The sequence below is a fragment of the Macrotis lagotis genome, chromosome 8, assembly GCF_037893015.1.
Source record: "Macrotis lagotis isolate mMagLag1 chromosome 8, bilby.v1.9.chrom.fasta, whole genome shotgun sequence".
Lineage (NCBI taxonomy): Eukaryota > Metazoa > Chordata > Mammalia > Peramelemorphia > Peramelidae > Macrotis > Macrotis lagotis.
The window spans coordinates 181963558-181982797 of NC_133665.1; the positions used below are offsets into that span (position 1 = coordinate 181963558).

General features: G+C 43.4%; 1 protein-coding gene across 1 annotated transcript in view; it reads right to left on the reverse strand.

Moving 5' to 3' along the window:
- Nucleotides 1–19240, reverse strand: part of ITGA9 (integrin subunit alpha 9) — a 360075-nt gene that overhangs the window by 153668 nt on the left and 187167 nt on the right. Inside the window, exon 18 of the mRNA XM_074199051.1 lies at nt 232–308. Within this exon, the coding sequence (XP_074055152.1) occupies nt 232–308 (77 nt within the window). The remainder of the gene's footprint in view (nt 1–231; nt 309–19240) is intronic.

Here is a 19240-nt window from a genome sequence, read left to right on the forward strand (position 1 = left end):
CAGGGGCCAGGGGGCAGGGAGGGGCAGGGGGCAGGGAGGGGATGAAGCAGCTATAGTTTTAGAAAGAGAAAAAATGATTTCACCAAAGAAATTTGAGCATCGATTATTGCACCATTTACCTTAGTTTTTCTTCTCATGTCTCCAGCTTCTCTGGTTACCCCCCCCAGCACCCCCAAGGGAAACAGCCCATGGATGCAGGGACTGATCAACCCAGAAGCAGACTCCACATACCCAGAGAGCAGCAGTCGGCCCTGAAGCTTCAGATCAGCCGCACAGTCTTCCGAGTGACAGTTTCTTTCAAAAACAGTCTGCAAAAGAGAAAGAGAAGTAATAAATAAATCAGGGGGTAAATGAAAAACCAGCTAGATGGCATGATGTGGGACCTGGAGTCAGGAAGGCCTGGGTTTAAATCTGGCTGCAGACACTTAGCAGCCGTGTGGCCCTGGCTAAGTCACTTAGTCTCTGGCTGACTCAGTTTCATGATTTGTAAAATTAGGATAAAAATAACATGCACCAGGGTGGGTGTGAGCATCAAATGTGCAAATAGAGAGAGAGAGACAGACTGACAGAGACAGAAAGACAGAGAGAGACAGAAAAGAGAGACAGAGAGAGAACTGATAGAATGATGAATTCCTGCTTCTTTCCATCCTCCCTCCCTCCCTTCCTGTATATTCCATTAATAATGCCACATGGCCTCACGTTGGAACCACTACATGATATTAAGAACATCTTCGCTGTAAAGCAGGAAGGATCCTCAGAATCCCTCATTTTACAGATGAGGAAACTGAGGCTCGGACCTCATAAGTGACTAATCCGACATCTCCCAAGCAGTCAGCTGGCAGAGCCCAAATTTGAACCCAGCTGCTACGATTCCATACCCAGTTCTCTCCTCTCGATTACATTTTGTTTGTGTCCTAGACCCACTGGGCATCCGGAGACATCTATTCTCCCCTCTCAGAATCAAATTTGTTTAAATACACAGAAAAAATCCAGAAATTTACAAGGAAACCAATTATGTGAAAATACAGTTCTCAAATCTTTTTAAAACATTTTAAAACCAGCCCCCCACTCACAGTCCAGCTCCTTTGGGGGGTGGGGCAGAAGTTAGAGATAAGGGTCCCAAAGTCCATCAGCAGCAAGACTGGGCCTCTGAACCAGGTTGGCTGGCTCAAATCCCCCCACAGACAGACATCAGCTCCATGAGTCAGCAAAAAACCACTTCTCTGCTCTCTGCCTTGCTTTCTCACCCATAAAATGGAGTTCACAAGGACTCCACATTCACATACAATGTGTACCAACTGCTTTGCCAACCTGAGTGGTGGCCCCTGGCTACTTCCAGGCCCCAACTCCCCCTCAGCCCCCTCCTCCTTTCACGAAAGAAAATGGCTCCAGGAACCTGAGAACTTTCCCAAAGCACCAAGGGTGCCGGAGATGTACCAGAGTCCATGAAAACAAGGACTCGAGGCTGGAAAGAATTATTCACCCAACTAGTTTGAATCTCAAGAAAAACAATTTAATTTGAGTTGGATTTCAGTGTGAGGAGCAGGGCACTTTTCTGGGAAATCCATCTCTCCTCAACAGGGGCATGGCTGCCATTTCTTCTAATGCTATTTTTACTATATTAAATCGCCTTTTGGTGATTTTTTTTTCCACATACGATGGTCCAAGTCTGATTTCTAGGCCGCCAAATGAGTGGGCCTAGCAAACTCCCAGGTTTTCTGGCAGTCTTGAGGTGAGTCAGACAGAGCCACCATTGACACAGGCCCTGGAAACTCCTCGTCCTGTGCCACATTGACAAGAGTCACAATGTGTCCTGGCCAACAGCAGCCTTCTTGACCAGGGAGGGAGGAGGTTGGAGCAGTCCTGGGCCAAGAGCATGGGCTTCTGTGTTCCCCCGAAGGCTCGCGGCCAAGGGAGAAGCCGTGTTTCTAGATTTCGGAATTGTCTGGCATCTCGGCTCAGGAGAAACCGAGGGGAAAGAGAGTGAAAATCTCATCGTACAGACTTGGGTTGGGGAGAAGGAAGTATTAGGACTTTAAGGGACCAGAACTAGGAGAGTTCCTCTCCTCACCAGTCCTTCTGGTCAAGAACAGTCAATATGGAATTTTTTTTTTCTTTTCCTCTTTGTAAGAAAAGAAGGGAACTACTAAAGGCTCTGTAGAATGTAGAGATCCCTGAGCAGAGAATCAGGAAGACTCGTCTTCCTGAGTTCAAGCTGGCCTCAGATCCTTACTAGCTGAGTGACCCTGGGCAAGTCACTTTACCCTGTTTGACTCAGTTTCCTCATCTGTAAAATGAACTGCAGCAGGAAATGTCCAACTGCTACAGTGTCTTTGCCAAGAAAACTCTAAATGGGCCCTGAAGAGTCAGACCACTAAAATGGCCGAGCAACAGCAAAGAAAAGAAGAGCAGCCTTGCTTCCAGTTCTGGGGAAACCATAGGGAGAAGTCCAATAAAAGGAGCTCATATTTCTTTAGTCCGCTATGCTCACGAAGCATTTTCTTTCTGGATTCTTAATTATCCTTAATTATAGATAAGAAAACCGAAGAGGGAGCAGCATTACGGAAGCTCAGTCTTGTGCCTCCGCAGCTCTCTCCAAGATGGCATCATGGTCTTCATGACCACCCAATGTTGGAAGCAACCTCAAGGGCTCATCCGTCCCATTCCCTTGTTTTACAAATGAAGAAGCTTAGCTAATTGGATCCTCACAAAACCCAGTGAACTAGGAGCCCTTATGATCCTCATTTTACAGATGAGAAAATAGAGGTAAAGGGGGGTCCAAGTGGTTTGATCTGGGTCTCACAGTCAAATGAAGAAACTGAGGCTCAGAGGGGGGCAGTGACAAAACAAAGGTCACATAGCCACCAAGTGGCAGAATAATCATCCAACCCAGGCCTTCTGAATCTCTTCTCGGTGGTTTTTCTACCAGGAGGAAAACTGGTGAAGAGAAAATTGGCCTTGAAGTCAGGGAGTCCCGAGTTCAAATCTTGCTTCAGACACTAATTGTGTGATTTGAGCAGTCTTGCTGAGTCTGTTTCCCAGTTTACAAAAGGGGATAATAATAAGAATAATAGGCACAATGGCACCACTGTGAAGACCAAATGAAATGACCCATGTAAGATGCTGCAAACTCTTTTTTAGATGTGATTTTTATTTTTATTGTCACTATTACTCCCCCCCTCCCCAACCCTGGAGGAGCTGATTATAGAATGAGGCTGAAAGACTGTGATCTCCAGGCTCCCTGGCTGGCCATACATGCCAACACGGCTGCTGTCACCAATCAGTCAACAGGCCCTTAGTAAGTGCCCACTGGGTTCTGGGTTAACTCAAGGCCCGCACTGCCCACATTTTCCATTCCAGGACAAAGTTCATTGCTGGGGAATTCTCCCTTAAAACTCCTTCCACATGTTCAAGATACCTTGCTCAAAAAAGAGATGCTGCCACTCAGCCCAACCCAATCCCCACAGTCCAGCTGGCCCAGGACCACCCATCATTACTTCTAAATTCCTTTACCTAATGGAGATGAAGCCAGGGCACCAAGAACAACTGGTCTGGAAAACCCCACCGTGCCATCCACATTACATCCACTAGCTAAAATGAAGCCCAACTTATTTCTGAAAGGACAGAGTAGACCATGAGCCAAGTGTCACTTACTGGTTGGGTGACCTTAAAGAAATCATTTCTCCCTTAGTACCTCATCTCTTCATCTGTAAAGTGGAGATGATGATGATGGTAATGACTGACCATCGTGATGAAATGGAAGTTCTATTCTTGACTTAAGTGCAGCTCACTATGTAACTATCCAGAAATACGTTTTGTCCTCCCTTTGGGTCATTTCTCCATTTATAAAATAGAGGTAATCACACAAGAAGCAATTGTTTTGTCAATAGTAGATCATTGATCACAGTTTAGAACCTCTCCTTACAGATGAGGAAATGGAGGCCTAAAGAGATTAAACAACTGACCCAAATTCACCCACCATAGTAAACGGCAGTTATGAGATTTTTAACTTTGGTCCTTTGACTGAACATTCGGTAGTCTTTCTCGTGTAATGACGATGATGATGTTTGTCCTTTGTTCTCAAAGAAGATCATAACATCGGGGAGGTGATGCCATGACAAGTATGTGAATCTCCTCCAGGACCATCTAGGTCCAGTGGCCAGATATGAATGTGAGGCAGTCAGGGTTAAGTGACTTGCCCAAGGTCACACAGCTAGTAAATGTCAGAGGCCAGTTTTGAACTCAGGTCCTCCTAACTCCTGAGCGGTGATCTATCCACTGCACCACCTAGCCGCCCACAACTATCATATACAGATATAGTTATATGTATATATGCTTAGAGATGGGAAAAATTAATCCAATCCTATTGAATTCAACATATATCCATCAAATGGAAGAGTTGCTGCTTTCATGCTACTAAATTAAAGTCTCAGACACATCTTAGCTGTGTGACCCTGGGCAAGTCACTTCAATCTGTTTGCTTCAGTTTCCTGTAAAATAACATGTGGAAAAGGTAATAACCAACCACTCCAATAGCATTGCCAAGAAAACCAACAGGGTCAAAAAGAGGCTGATGTGACTAAAATGACAAAACAAAAAAAAATGACAGTTCTGCTACTGCTTCTGTTCTTAAATTGATATCTGATGCTTTCTATGGGGAACATGAATACTATAAACACCTTTTATTAGGGAAGAGATTGCACCCACTAATAGGGAACAATGTGAGAGAAAGAGTTCAGGAAGGGCCAGGTGGACAAGGGAGAATGAGAGAGTCGGGCCGGACATTTCCCTTTGCCTCCATGATAATCATGCCAACTCCCATTCATCTCAACTTCATTGAATTATCTGTGCTCCCACGGAACAATGACTCACACTGTGCACGTCCTTCCATTAGAAAACATATTCAGCAGATCTGGGGGACAGAACCAGCGGCCAAAAGGTTCCTAATTGGCTGAAACAATAGGCTGAATTGACCAAGCTATCAAACACTGACACATATGAAGTTCTACTTAGGCTCAAAAAAATCAACTTCATGAATACAGAATGGGGAAAGTTTGGCTAATGAATGGTCCCCATTAAAAAGCCTTCTTTCCTCCCTTCCTTCCTCTTGACAAGTACCATCCTGTAAAGTCCAAACAATGATGCTGTGATAAAATACCTAGCCACACTCTACAGCTCTGCCTTGACAAAGAACAATGGTGCTGTAAGCTCAAACAAGAATAATCATGGATATATCAAAATCTAGATTTTGAGAAGAATAATAATGCCATGATGGATCCATTCAGTATGGAATGGTGAAAAGAACATCAGCTTTGGAGTCAAAGTAGCTGAGTTCAAATTATGTTTGTTATTTGTCACTCCATCTCTCTAGGCCTCAGTTTCCCCATTTGTAAAAATTAAAGGTTTTTGATTCAATTTGCTTTGCCCATTGTTTTGTGCAAACTTCTGAACTGCTCGCTCTCTTGGGACCTATTTCTTTTCTTTTTAAAGGACAATGGGATCCTCTAGGTTTCTTCCAGCTCAATAACCATGATGATATGATCTTAAGCCATAGCTCTGACACTAAGTAACTTCTGATACTTAATTTAATAGGGCTTTAGTTTTCTCATGGAAAAGGCATTAGATTTGAAGATGAAGTTTTCCTCTTTTGTCTCTCTCCCCTCTATCTCTCTTTCTCACTCTCCTTTTCTCTTTCTATGTCTCTCTCTCTCTCTCTCTCTCTCTCTCTCTCTCTCTCTCTCTCTCTCTCTCTCTCTTTCTCTCTCTCTCTCTCTTGCCAAAGACCTCTCAACATGTCCAGAACAGCACTCATTGCTGTCCACCCTAAAGCTTCCCTTTTCCAAGCTTCCCAAATTGATACTGAAGGCACCAACATCTTCCCAATCATCCCTAGGTGTAATCCTTGACTCCTCACTCTTCCTCACAGTCCATATTCAATCTGTCCTAGGGTCTGACACGTCTACTTTCATAGGATCTCTTACATCTAACTCTTTTCTCACTCACAACCCCTCCCTTGGTTAAGACCCTCTCCACCCCTCACCTGGACTTTGGCGATAGCTTCCTACCTGGTCTGCGTGCCCCAAGCCTCTCTTCCCTCCAATCCAGCTTGGCTACCCAAAGGATTTTCTGAAAACAAAGGCTCAACCACATCACTGCCCTTCTCAATGGAGGGTGCTTATAGAACTACAAAATTCTTTCCCCTCGATATTCTTGTTACTCCACCCTGACCCTGGAGGAGGTGGCTACAGATGCGGGGGATTTTCAGCTACAGGGCTGAAATGCCCCTTGAATAGGAAGTCATACAAGTATGATCACTCCCATTTTACAGATGATCAAACATATGCAAGGAAGTCAAGAGATGGCCACAGATTAATACAGCTAGCTAGCGTTAAACTCCAAACCCAGTCTTGTGATTCCAAGACCTCCCAAAGCCACATCAGAAGCCACCTTGTTTTAAGAGACAACCACCAACTGGCAGAATCTCTGCTGATCTAAGGAGAAGCTGGTCATCCATTTCTCATTAACAAGAAATTCAAGGTAACTGTTGTATTCTCTGTCAAGAAAAGGCAAAGACCTGCCCCCAACCTCATCCCTCCTATCGGACATCCAGGAGAGTTAGTTCCCTCTTCACTCCCAGTCTTGGGTTTTCCCTGAATTGACAATTTTTCTCCTGCAAAGTTATCCCCACAACTTAAGTTTCTGTTATTCATTTCTAAAACAATCAGATGATGTTTGGCTGACACTGCTCTCTATTTGATTCACTGTACAAAAAAAGAACCCGGCTAAAATAATCGAAGTGGCACGCCTTTCTGAAATGAAGCCAGCAGCGATGGCCAGGCTTGGTTCTCCCATTTGGCACTGGCCACCACTGAGATGCCTTCCATGAACTCCTCAGAACATGAAGACACAGAGCAAATAGCTTAAGTCCGGCCTCTAGTTTGCCAAACTTCAAAGGGCAAGGTTGGGTCCCCAGGCAGTGGGACACCTGTTTTTCCCATTCTGGTCTGAACTTGTCCCTGCAAGTCTTCTTTCCCACTTTACATCCAAGGAATACCATCTTAATCCATCTGTAATCCTCAAAAATGGATCTGGTTTCTCGGTTTTGGAGGGTATGGGGGAAGGGAAGACCGCTTCCTAGGCTGGACTCTTGGGTTTGGGGGGTTGTTTTTTTTTTCATATTTCTTGGCCCACCTTGTGTGCTGTTTATAGAGCTGATGAGGAGAACCACTCCCAAGCTGAGAGAAGCAGGAGAATCAGATGGGAATGGGTCCAGGTTCTTTTAAAATTTCTCCCTGAGCAGCGTGACAAGTGAATGGTGTGTGACGGATCTCAGAATTCTGGGCTTGGCTGGAAGGGGCTGCCTCAGATTGAGTATGGGAGGAAAAGAGGAATCAGAAGCCAAAGTGCAATGGGGAGAGGGATGAGGGGGTGGCAGGGAAACAGAGTCAGAGCAAGGTACAGAAGAGTCACTCAATTTTCTCAGCAGCAAAATCAGGGAGGGAAGAAGGAAGATGAGCCTTAAAGAGGAGCAGACTTTAGATAGGCCTTGGGTTGGTTTTTTTTTCTTTTTTAAGGTCAGGAGAGACCTTAGCATGTCTGAGCACTAAATTGGGAGTCAGGTGGAATTGGGTTCAAATCCCACTGGCTCTTTTTATCCCTAAAACAAAACACAAATTACTCTGACATTAAAAGCCCTTCATAATTTGATCCTGGAGTAGCTACTCAAGCTGACTGAGGTTCTTTTGGAATAAACTAAGAGTAGAATCTTTTCCCTGTGGATAATAGATTGATCATGAAATAATTCTTTTGGGGTTTTTGTGAGGCAATGGGGTGATTTGCCCAAGGTCATACTGGTAGTAAGTATCAAGTATCAGAGGCCAAATTTGAACTCAGGTCCTCCTGACTCCAGGGCCAGTGCTTTTTGGTGAAATAATACTTTGCTTATTCCTTTTGTTTCTTTGGTTATTTCAATGTTTTCATGAAACTAGTGATATCAGGAGGAAGGGGAAAGAAAGGGAAGGTGGGAAAGAGAAAAATGCAAAATTCAAAAGCTTGCCAAAAAAGTTATTGGTTGGGGGAAAAAAAAAGCTCAATTCCTCTCTTCCATAAGAAGACCTCCAAACCCTTTAATGGCAGTGGTTCACTCTACCAATATAAGTTTATATTCTACATATATATACATATATATATATATATATATATATATATATATATATATATAAGAAAGAAGCTAGTGACACAAACCTATCACAAAAGAGTCATAAAACTAAAACAAAACCAATGAGTAAGCAAAATCAGTTGAGTTTAGGTAAATAAATGGAAATGAAAAAATATTTATCTAAAAATGGATGATCAAGAGACTTGGAAATCTATACTGATGAAGACAAGAAGTCTTCTTGAAGTCCAGTCAGGATTCTATTCAATAAACTTGTGATTAGATCAGAGAATCAAGGTCCTTGCTCTCTGAGACACCCAGATAAGATTAGGTATCCATCTTATTGGGAAAAATTATTCATTCATATGCCAATGAACATTTATCAAACACCTACTATGTAATCACTAGGGATGCAAAGAATGACCAAAAACAAAAAACAAAAATCCCAGCCCCAGCATCAAGTGCATCACATTCAAATTTCTCTACTCTCCATAAGATTGTTCAGAAAACTCTCGCTTCTCCACTGGTGTCAGATGACATCAAACTCACTTTCCTTTCCTCCGCCCATCCCCACTCAGCCCTCCGATCCCCCCCCCCGCCCCATCTTTTTAAATTTTACATTAGGCCTGAATGCAAGGCTTTGAGCTCAAAACAACTGTACTTTTAAGCTGGTTGGGATGCTCTACAGGTAAAGCATTCTCCAACCATCACTCGGGACCCACAGCTGTGCAAGGTTCTTCCCCTCCCCTGAGCATGGAAATTACATCCTTAAATAAGAAGGCAACAAGGATCTGAGGATGAAGTGGGGGAACAGATGGTGATTGCTTTTCAGTAGAATGGAGGCTCAAAGTCTATCATGTCTGAATCTTTGAAAATTAAGATCAAAGGCAACTGGCTTTCTTCTTTCTACTTTCAACTTCTGACACTTTTTGCTATTTGGGAAGATGACAAGGGAATTCATCTTGGCACAGCCGGTGAAAATTGTCTAGCTGTCTATGGACAACAACAAATGTCCGACAACATTTTCAGGAGACGTCCCGCGCCCCCTCACTTTGGCTGTGACTTTTAGAGGGATAACTTTGCATTGCTCCTGGTGTGCGGTGGCTACAAGAGAACCACCGGTCTCTTGGAGTAGAAGTCCGCCAGTCAATAAACCACCATCCAGAAACCATGGCATCTTTCATCATCCTCGTTCAACCTGTTGGTGGGTCCAGGGACTAGTCTGCCATGACTAGAACCTGCTCTGTCTTCACCTTCTCCTGACCTCTCTGGCTTTCTCCCAGTTTCAGCTGACCTTCTATAATTCTAGCGCCTTCCCTCTGTTAATGATCTCCAATTGACCTGTCTATCTCTTGGACTGTCAGGTAGTACCATGGGTAGAGTGCTGGACCTGAAGTAAGGGAAAGTCATTGTCCTGAGTTCAAATATGAATGTGTGACCTTGGGAACCTCATTTCACCCTGTTTGCCTCAGTTCCTCACCTGTAAAATGAGCTAGAGAAGGAAATCAAGACAACCAAGACCCCAAAATGGGGTCATGAAGAATTAGACACAACAGAAAAACAATATGCAAATAGCATGCCTTAGATGTATATGATTGTTTTCAGGGTGTCCCCTCTCTTACACTTTGAACTCTTTAAGGACAGGGACTAGACTTTTTGGTTTTCTTTTAAGATTAGAGGGTCTGACTCACAGAAGCAATTCATAAATGCTTACGGACCGGCCAGCCGACTAGTACATAATGAATGCTTAAGAAGGGCTATTGACTTGTCTTGGTTTCCCAATAGTTTACAGTCTCCAGATAAATAACCAGATTCTCTTTGGATTCTCTCTGAAAATTTACCCACTTCTGAGCATTCTGTTTCCTTCAAGAAAGGTCATAGGGCAAGCTTATACAATGATCCTCCAAACCTAAGCTACCTCATGTTGGTGGTCTGTGAAACTTGGAGCAGTGCAAAGACTTGACAAGGATGTATGTTGGCCATGGGGAAGAAGAGAGAAAAGCAGGAGACCATCTAAGGGTCAATGTCCAATGGCTATATAGAAGGGGGCAGGAAATGTGTGCATGATACACTTCTATGTTTAATCTTCATTCTCAATGTTTTTTGCATCACTTTCTTAAGTTTAAATAACTAATAAATCAATCAATCAAACCCAGATTTATAACATGTGCTGATTTCTGAAGTGTAAATGCCCAAATTTTCTAAAATGTTTAATTTTATTCATTTAAGGCAATGGAGTTAAGTGACTTGCCCAGGTCACACAGCTAGGTCATTATTAAGTGTCTGAAGCCATATTTGAACTCAGATCCTCCTGACTCCAGGGCCGGTGCTCTAGCCATTGCACCACCTAGCTGCACCCTCAAATTAAAATTTTAATAATCATCCTGCACACCCCTGATTAATGTATGGAATGAGAAATGAGAAATATAATATTTTTTTTAAAAAAAACACAGGGCAGAATGAAATTTAGTAGATTGTCAAATGGATTCTCAACTGACTGAAAAAAATCTCATATAAGTTAATTCATAAAATATTTTGTAGAAAAGTCACTTATAAAAATCATGAGTCTGTAGGATTTCTAAGTTAGAAAAGACATACATATGTGAACAAGAATTCCATCCCCATCATGCCCTCAAGTTGTTGGCCAACCTTTCCTTGAAGATGTCTGGTGAGGGGGGACCTGCTGACTCCAGACGGCCCCTTCCACTACAGAATAGCTCCCAGGACCCTATTCTAGCTACACTCCATTCCCAAGTGGAGACATCAAAGTTTCCCCCTCAAGATGTGGGGGAAATGTCTGGACTGGCTTGTTTCAGCATTTAGTAGAATGAAATTAAGGTTTTTAACTGTCTTTTGGAGCCCTCTAGAATTTCCATAGTCAATAACCATATCTGACAGGCTTCAAGATAAAGAGCTTCCTATATACTCCCTGAGATATGTTGGCAGAAGTTCTGAATGTCAGATTCATTTAATATCATTATCTCTGTGATTCAGCAGCTGCAACTCATAGATCTTAAATAATTGGCCATTAATCCTGAGTCAGATGTCTAGACATCTAAAACCCAAAACCTTAAATCATTTTTCTTATAGATTATTCTGCTTCTAAAATCTTTCCATTCTGTCTGTCCTTCTCTCTACTACCGTGGCTTCAGTTATCACCTCTCCTCAAAGGACACCCCGTTCGATCAAGGACTGCAGGCCTGTAGCTGAGGTCTCAAAAGTCAGCCCAATCAAGTCCCTCATCTTACAGTTGTGAAAAGAGAACCAGAGAGATGATCAAATGTAAGCCTCTTGAGGACAGGGCCTGTTTCATTTTTATCTTTGCAGCTTTATCACAAATAATTGTTGTTCCTGGTGTGTGTAAGAACTTACTAAATATATGCTGATTAATTGATTGATTACTAGTTATTGGTATTCCAACCCAACAGTCACCATTGCTACTGACCTAATAAGGATGATTTCATTTCATCTGAATCGAATTGGCTTTCTACTCTCCCATGTTGTCCCCCCTCCCCAGCCCTAATATCTCCTCTGGAAAGTATTCCTCAAGTGCCTCCTAAACATATAACCTTAGAATTAGATCTGGGACTGACCACCTAGAACAGAGGAGGCCACCGGGAGCAGCAAGGTGGGGAACCATATAGAGAAAGGATCTGGGTAGAAAGTAGTTAGGGAGCAAGCCCTGGTCCTCCTTCTGCAAAGTCAACATTCCTTCCTTGATCCCAATGGCCCCTCACTGTCTGATGACAGTTCAGACTCAAGTTGGCCGAAGGAGAACAGCAGCCTCTACAACTGCCCTATTGGACTCACAATTGTCCCACTGCAGTTGGAAAATACCATGAAAGGTCAAGAGACTTGGCCAAGCAGACCAGGATATTCTCATGTTCTCTCTCTCTCTCTCTCTCTCTCTCTCTCTCTCTCTCTCTCTCTCTCTCTCTCTCTCTCTCTCCCTCCCTCCCTCTCTTTCTCTATCTCCATCTCTCTGTCTGTCTCTCCATCTCTCTGCCTCTTTCTGTCTCCCTCTTTCTCTCCACCTCTCTCTGTCTCTATCTCTGTCTCTCTGTCTCTGTTTCTCTCTGTGTGTATCTCTCCCACTCTCCTCCTTTCCCCTTCCATTTCCTTCCCCTCCTTACTTCCTTTCTCCCTCCTTCCCTCCTCCATCTCTCCCCCACAGCCTTTACCTCTACAACATTGCTGCACCCCTACACCCCACCTAATTCAGTCCCACAGAGAAGCATCTGGCACATTTTAGGTGGTTAATAAATGCTTATGGAACTACATGACCAACTATGGTTCCAGGGGTCCCCTGATAGAGACCCCCCCCACCTCCTGGCAGAGAGCTACAGAATGAGACACACATTTTTGGACAGTCAATGTGATCATTTGTTTTGATTGACTATAGATTTGTTACAAGATTTGTTGATGTTGTTTATCCAGCAATAGGAAAGAGGAAAGAGGAAGAGAGATAAACAAATGTATGAAACTTGAAAAAATAAAAACTAATTCAAGCAAAAGGAATTTTTAAAATAATAAATGTTTCTTGATTACATGGCTGTTTCCTACATCCTCAGGCCTGTTAGGTGAAGAGAATCAGTCCTTGTAAAAGAATTTCTTTCCCTGATTATTTGAGACTGCATTATATCATGCAAGAGGCCATTCATTTCTCCAGGAGAGCTAGGATTCAGTCACTGCGACCTCAAGCTTGGATACATTTAAATGAGTTTCACTTCCTGAAATGGGCAGAACCCTGAAAATCCTCATTCTCCTCCCATGCACATCTGGAGGACATATGAGGAAAGATCATGCAGCAATCATTTCTTTTTTGCCTAATGAGGAGAATAAGGACTAACAGAAGGAAGGAAAAGACTCAATGAATTTTTCCTGTTCCTCCATTTTTCCTCTAAGAAAACCAACCTAACTCACATCTGTCACTTCTATGCAGGAATAGACTGGAGCATCTCAACCTAAGAAAAGGGGAATTTCTACGTTCTTCCAGACTTTGGGCATTTTATACAGATTGAAGGAGTGGCTTTGTTCCTTTAAAGGCCTCCTTAGCCCAAGGCAGAGGGAATCTATCAGGTTACTAGACAGTTTAAGATATGTAGCCCCTGAACAAACAAAATCAGTGCAGATAGGATAAAAAAAAAAAGAAAGCAATGAAGTAGAAAAAATTCTGTGTATGGAATATCTCTGACAAGGGTCTGAAAACCATGACATAGAGGAAGTGAACCGAAATCAATGACAAAGAGCCATTGAAAGGATATGAACAGAGATTCTCAAAAGATGAACTGCAAAGTGTTAATAACCATATGAAAGTGCTAATAATAAGAGAAGTGCAAGGTTTTAAACAGCTGTATCTACCCTAACATCCAACAAACTGGTAAGAAGGCGATGGGGCCAGTTGGCACTGGAGGTACTGACACCGGCCCACACAGACACTGTTGGCAGAGATGAGAACTGGTGTAACAATTCTGAAAATATTTAAAATTTTGGAGAGCAAGTGACCCAGGCCCTTTGACACATAGATCTGAATGATAGCTATATGGTCCTTGAAAATCAGAGAAAGAAAAAAAGTCCACGTCTGTCTGCATTTGGGGTAATAGCGAAGTCAGAACAAACAGCTAAATCAACAGTGTGCACCACTGTTGAATGTTGGGGAACCCTGAGTGCTAGAGGAAATGATGACTAGGAGGAGACCAGAGAAGCAAGAGAAGATCAGATGAATGGATGAGGAGTGGGGAAAGAGCCAGAAAGAGCCATGGCCCAGCCCCCTCGGTCTGTCTCCTTTTATACAACTCTGGTCCCCTTAAGGTTGAATCTCCCCAACAAGCTTGATGACCCGGTATAGTCATAACTCTACTTTCCTCCTCTTAAATGGGCCTTCCAGGTGAATTTTGGAGACTCCCTTCTGCTACTGGTCCATACTCCCTGACCAAATCATGGGAAACCTCAGCTGCTCTTGATCTGTAAACTTAGGTCCCCAGCATCTCTGGGATTTCAGCAAGAGAGAGAGCATGTCCCACCACCAACCAAGCAAGCTGCCCATGGGATAGAGGGGGCTGGGGGGCCCTTTGAGACACTATCATGACTGGACTGCCTCCCAAGCCTCAACTGGCTTTCTAATAAACCCAACCAAACTCAACCCCAAGTTTGTATGACATGAAGTCAGTAAAACCAGGTAAATGACATACACAATGACTAAATGGGAAGAATGAAAGAAAAATGGGACATGTCATTAAAATGAACAAGGGTATCCCAAAAGAGGAAATGAGAAGATATGCCTCCCTTCCTCCTTCATAGAAGTGGGGGACTTCAAGGACAAAGTCATATATATACTGTGAGACTCAGATAACACATTGGTTAGTTTGACTTGACTTCCTTTTTACCTGTTTTTTTTATTCTTTGGTACAGGCGATGGCTCCCTGAATAGGAATGAAGGAGTGATACATTTGGAAATGAAGGGGCTATGAAAGCAAAGTATTAATAAATATATCTTTTAAATAGATGTAATATATATATGTATATAGCTATATAACACATGTATATGTGGACTGGTGGTTTTTATTTAACAGAAAGCATGAGTTTCTTAGCAACATTTTGTCTGAGCTATATAACTAGAGAATTTTATACCCAAGGTAAATGGGTATAAAACACCTGAGATGTTTTTGGAAGCAAGGGATGGGGAGACATCTCGTGGTGAGAAAACAGACTCCAGTAAGGGAGAGGGAAAGGGAGGAAAGGGAAAGAAAACAAGGGATGGGGGGAAAGGGGAGAAAGAGAAAAAAGAGAAGTGAGGAGACAGAGAGGGTCTTTATGACAACCTGCTGCCTCTTGTGCTCAGTACTGAGGATGCAAATACAGACAGCAAAGCCTCAAAGAACTTACATTACAATGAAGGAAAAAGGAAGTAAAAAAGGAGATGAAAGGGGCAGGAGGGGAAAGGCTGCTGGCAATGAAGTGGAAGGAAAGGGGAGTCAAGTTAGAGGTCAAGAGAGCATGGCCAGGGCCCTTCCTCAAAGAGGTACTTGGGTTGCCAGCTTCCCATGGAACCTTTGGCGAGCCAGTCCTTAACCACTACATTACTCAGTTTCCTCAACTGTAAATGAAGGGGTTTGGCCAAATGACTGCCAAGGTCCCTCCCAGTTCCAAGTGGAAGCTCCCAAGTGTTGACAACAGCCTCCAAATCTCCCTACCCTAATTCTGTCTATATGGATTGGAAATCGGGTTCCCATATTACCCAACTGGATAATCAAACTCTGGAATGCAGTTGGTTTCTGGATAGCAGGGAAATTAGAAACAAGGCGAAGCCCAAATAAATGTCAGAGTATAGAGGAAGGATAAGGGAGAGAGCTCAGGTTATCAGGTTGAATTTGAAGAGTAAAATAAGGCAGGACATGATTTTTTTCTCTAAACTGCTTGAGTTCACGTAATTACAGTCAAACATAATTCTGAGGAATGAGGAACATGGCAAAGTTGATCCATGGGTCGATGGCAGCTTCTTCCTCCTTCTTGCAGGTCTGACCTAGGGAAAACCCTCCTCTGATTATTATATTATTTGATCCACTATACATGAGTCAAAACAGACTCTCTATACCTCCCATTGCAAGACTTCTCACTCAGACAGGAGAGATTAGATTAATTAGACACTATCCCAGCAAGAACAAGCAGGACATTCCAGGTCAGGAGGCTGATTTTCAGTTCCCAGCTCTGCCACTTACTCAATGAATGACCTTGACAAAGATATTTCACCTCTCTGGACCTCAACTTTCTCATCTATAAAATGGACTAGACAGAATCTCTTCCAGTAATAATTACTATTTATACAGCAGCTATTATGTGCCTGTCACTAAACACTTTATAAATATGACCTCATTTTATCTCGCAACAACCCTTGGGTTAGGGCTACTATTATCCTCATTTTACAGAGGAAGAAACTGAGGCTAACAGAGTCCATGACTTGTCAAGGGTCAACCAGCAACTAGTTTCTGAACTTGCATTTGAGCCCAGAATTCTCTCTGCTACACCACCTAGCTGCCCCCAAGCCCTAGATCAGGGGACTGGGGGGTCATGATGCCATACCTGACAGATGCATATTTTGTATACAACATCCCCTGTTCATTGACATTACTAATATTATTAATGGCATTACCCTAGCACTTCTCTTTTTTGCTAGATTGACTCCAAAGAACCATTCTCACAAAAACTCGATGCAGGATGTGATGGGAATATGAATATTTCCACTTCACAGATGAGGAAACTGAGGCTCAGAACCAGAAAGTGACTGCTTCTGATCACCAGACTAGTTTCAGATCTTTGGCCTTCATGTCCAACCTTCTTGCCATGATGTCCTGCTCTTCTATTTCTAGTTTTTCCACCATTTTGTTATGTACGGACAGGAAGTGATTAAAGACTCCTGGTTTAAACCACCAATGATTCCATTACTTCACTTAAATCACAGGATCATAGATTAAGACCTGAAAGGACTCTAGGACATTATCTAGTCCATTTTTCAGATGAAGAAACAAATTGAGGTAGGGAGAGGCCACACAGCTGATAAATTATTTTGAGTGGAATTTGGACCAAGGTATGAGACTCCAAGAAATTTCAAGAGATGGATGTGTGTGTGTGGGGGGGGGGGGGGGGTAGAGATAAAGAAATGCCTTCTGAGGAGGAGGTACCAGAGTGCATTCCCTTCTGCCTTCGGCATGTCCAGCCCCCCCACCCCTTCCTAAAAGGTTCTGCACCCTCCAGCTATCAGCCCAAGCCTCTGCTCCCTTCCACAGCTCAAGTCCTACCTTGAAAGTGCTCTCAACACTCACGGCCACAACTCTCTCACCTTCTGTTTCCTCTCTGCCCTTTGCAATCTGTCCTTTGTCTCCATCACTGGACCAAACTGTTCTCTTCAAGGTTCATTGCTAGGTCCAAAAACCCTTTCCTTGACCTACACCATCCTTGAGTTCTCTGCAGCCTGCATGCCCATTGACCATGCCCTCCTCCCTCTCTCCTCACTGGCCTTTCATAACTCTCCTCCCTCATAAATCTCTTCCTCCCTGAGATCTCTCACAAGCATCCCTTTCTCTTCACTCACAAAACCACCATCTTAATTCAGGTCCTCATTATCTCTATCTGCAACAGTCTTCTAACTGGTCTCCCCACATTCAGTCTCTCCAGGCCATCTCAGCTCCATCCAAACACATTCTCAAAATTCAATCACACCACTCTCCTCAATAGGGAGCTTCCATGGCTCCCTGTTCCTTTGTTTGGGCACTGAAATGCAATTCAGTGTGGTTCTCACGATGTTCAAACACCCAAGGTTCTAGCATAGTAATTTTCTAAGAGTGGTCTGTGAGGCCAAAACCATCTTGATAATAAACTCATCTGTTTTCATTTCTAATATGGTAAATGTCGATATAACCCTCATAAGCAAAGTTCCCTTGGAGATCTTCAATGTTTAAGTTGGAGAATATCTGTTCTAGGCCCATGGTCTCCTTGCTGGTCCCTTCCCCACAGGTTGCTCACCTGGGCCCCCAAGTTTCTCCAACTTCTCTGCCACCTCCTGGAGCCCCTTCAAAGCTTAGGACAATTCCCCTCCTTTCTACATGGTTCAAGGATTTTCCCTTTATGGGACCACTTCTAACCTAAGATGACATTGCTCAGCAACTGCTCAGAAAAGACCTTCAGCCCATCTGACCCTTTTCACTAATAAAAAACACTGTTGAGCAGAGATGTAAACACGTCTCATCTCATCCCATTTCCCTTTCTTTAAGCTTAAGCATTTGGCTGATCCATCTCCAGCCTCCCGGCAATCCTTTCAGGGAGCCCATCTCCCCAAATGATACCAAAGGGTCTGCTGGGACTTGAGCCAATGCCTTTCATGGAAATACAAGACCAAGTCATGAGGGCCAAGAGGTTGGAACACATCTGGGTTCCATGAGTCACTTTTCAACACATTTTCCCATTTCCCAGTGTGCTCTCTACCTTCCCAAAGCATCACAGGGTCTTAAAGAACTGCTTCCAGTCTAGTTCTTCTACAGTTCATGCTTCCTATTAGTGCCAAAAACATCATCCTGAAGCAACACTGGGTGATGAAGGGATTAGTGCTGGACTTACATTCAAGAAGACCTAAATTCAAATTCAGCCTCAGACACTTACGGTTGTGTGAACATGGGTAAGTCACTTAAACTTGTTGCCTCAGTTTCCTCATCTGTAAAACAAGCTGAATGGGACAGTTAGGTGGCGCAGTGGATAGAACACCAGCCCTGGAGTCAGGAGGGCCTGAGTTCAAATCCAGCCTCAGACATTTAATAATTGTGACCTTGGGCAAGTCAACTGACCCCATTGCCCTGCAAAAACCAAACCAAAAAAAAAAAATGAGCTTGAGAAGGAAATGGCAAACCACTTCAGTATCTGCCAAAAAACCCAAACGGAATCCTAGAGAGTCAGACACAACCAAAATGAATGATCGACAACAAAATTCTAGACAAATCACTCAACCTGAGCCTCAGTTTCCTCTTCTGTAAAATGAATGGAATTGACCATCTCAAAGGATGCCTTTAATTCTTACTTTTTTCTGCCAAGGATCATTTGGATATTCATTCATAGGTTATCTTTGGTCAAACATTTAATTCACCCCTAAAAAGCTTCTAGATTTATTGAATTTCGAGTCCTGCCCACAGTTGCCTTGGCAATGCCACCCCAATACATGAGCCAGAGGTTCCCACCCCTGCTCTAAAGGTAGGGTGTCCCTCCTCTTACTGGAAACCTCTAGCAGCCACCATTGCCTGAAGAAGAAAGTGCCCATCCCTAAGGCTGGCATTCAGAGCCTCCCACAAACTTGACTCCACTTGCTCCCAGGCATAACCTCCTCCAGCCCCTATCCTCAGCTTAGCTCTCCATCTCTTGGGCTCCTACTGTTTTCCTTGGAGAACTACTCAAGGACCACCTCCCCTCTTCATCCTTCCCTAGCTACCACTGTCCCCAGGGGAACATCACAGAATCATAGAATCTCAGATGTGGGAAGGAAAGTCACAGAGTCCAACCTCTCTTAGGGCAGAAATGCCCTCTACACCCTTCCCAACAAGTGGG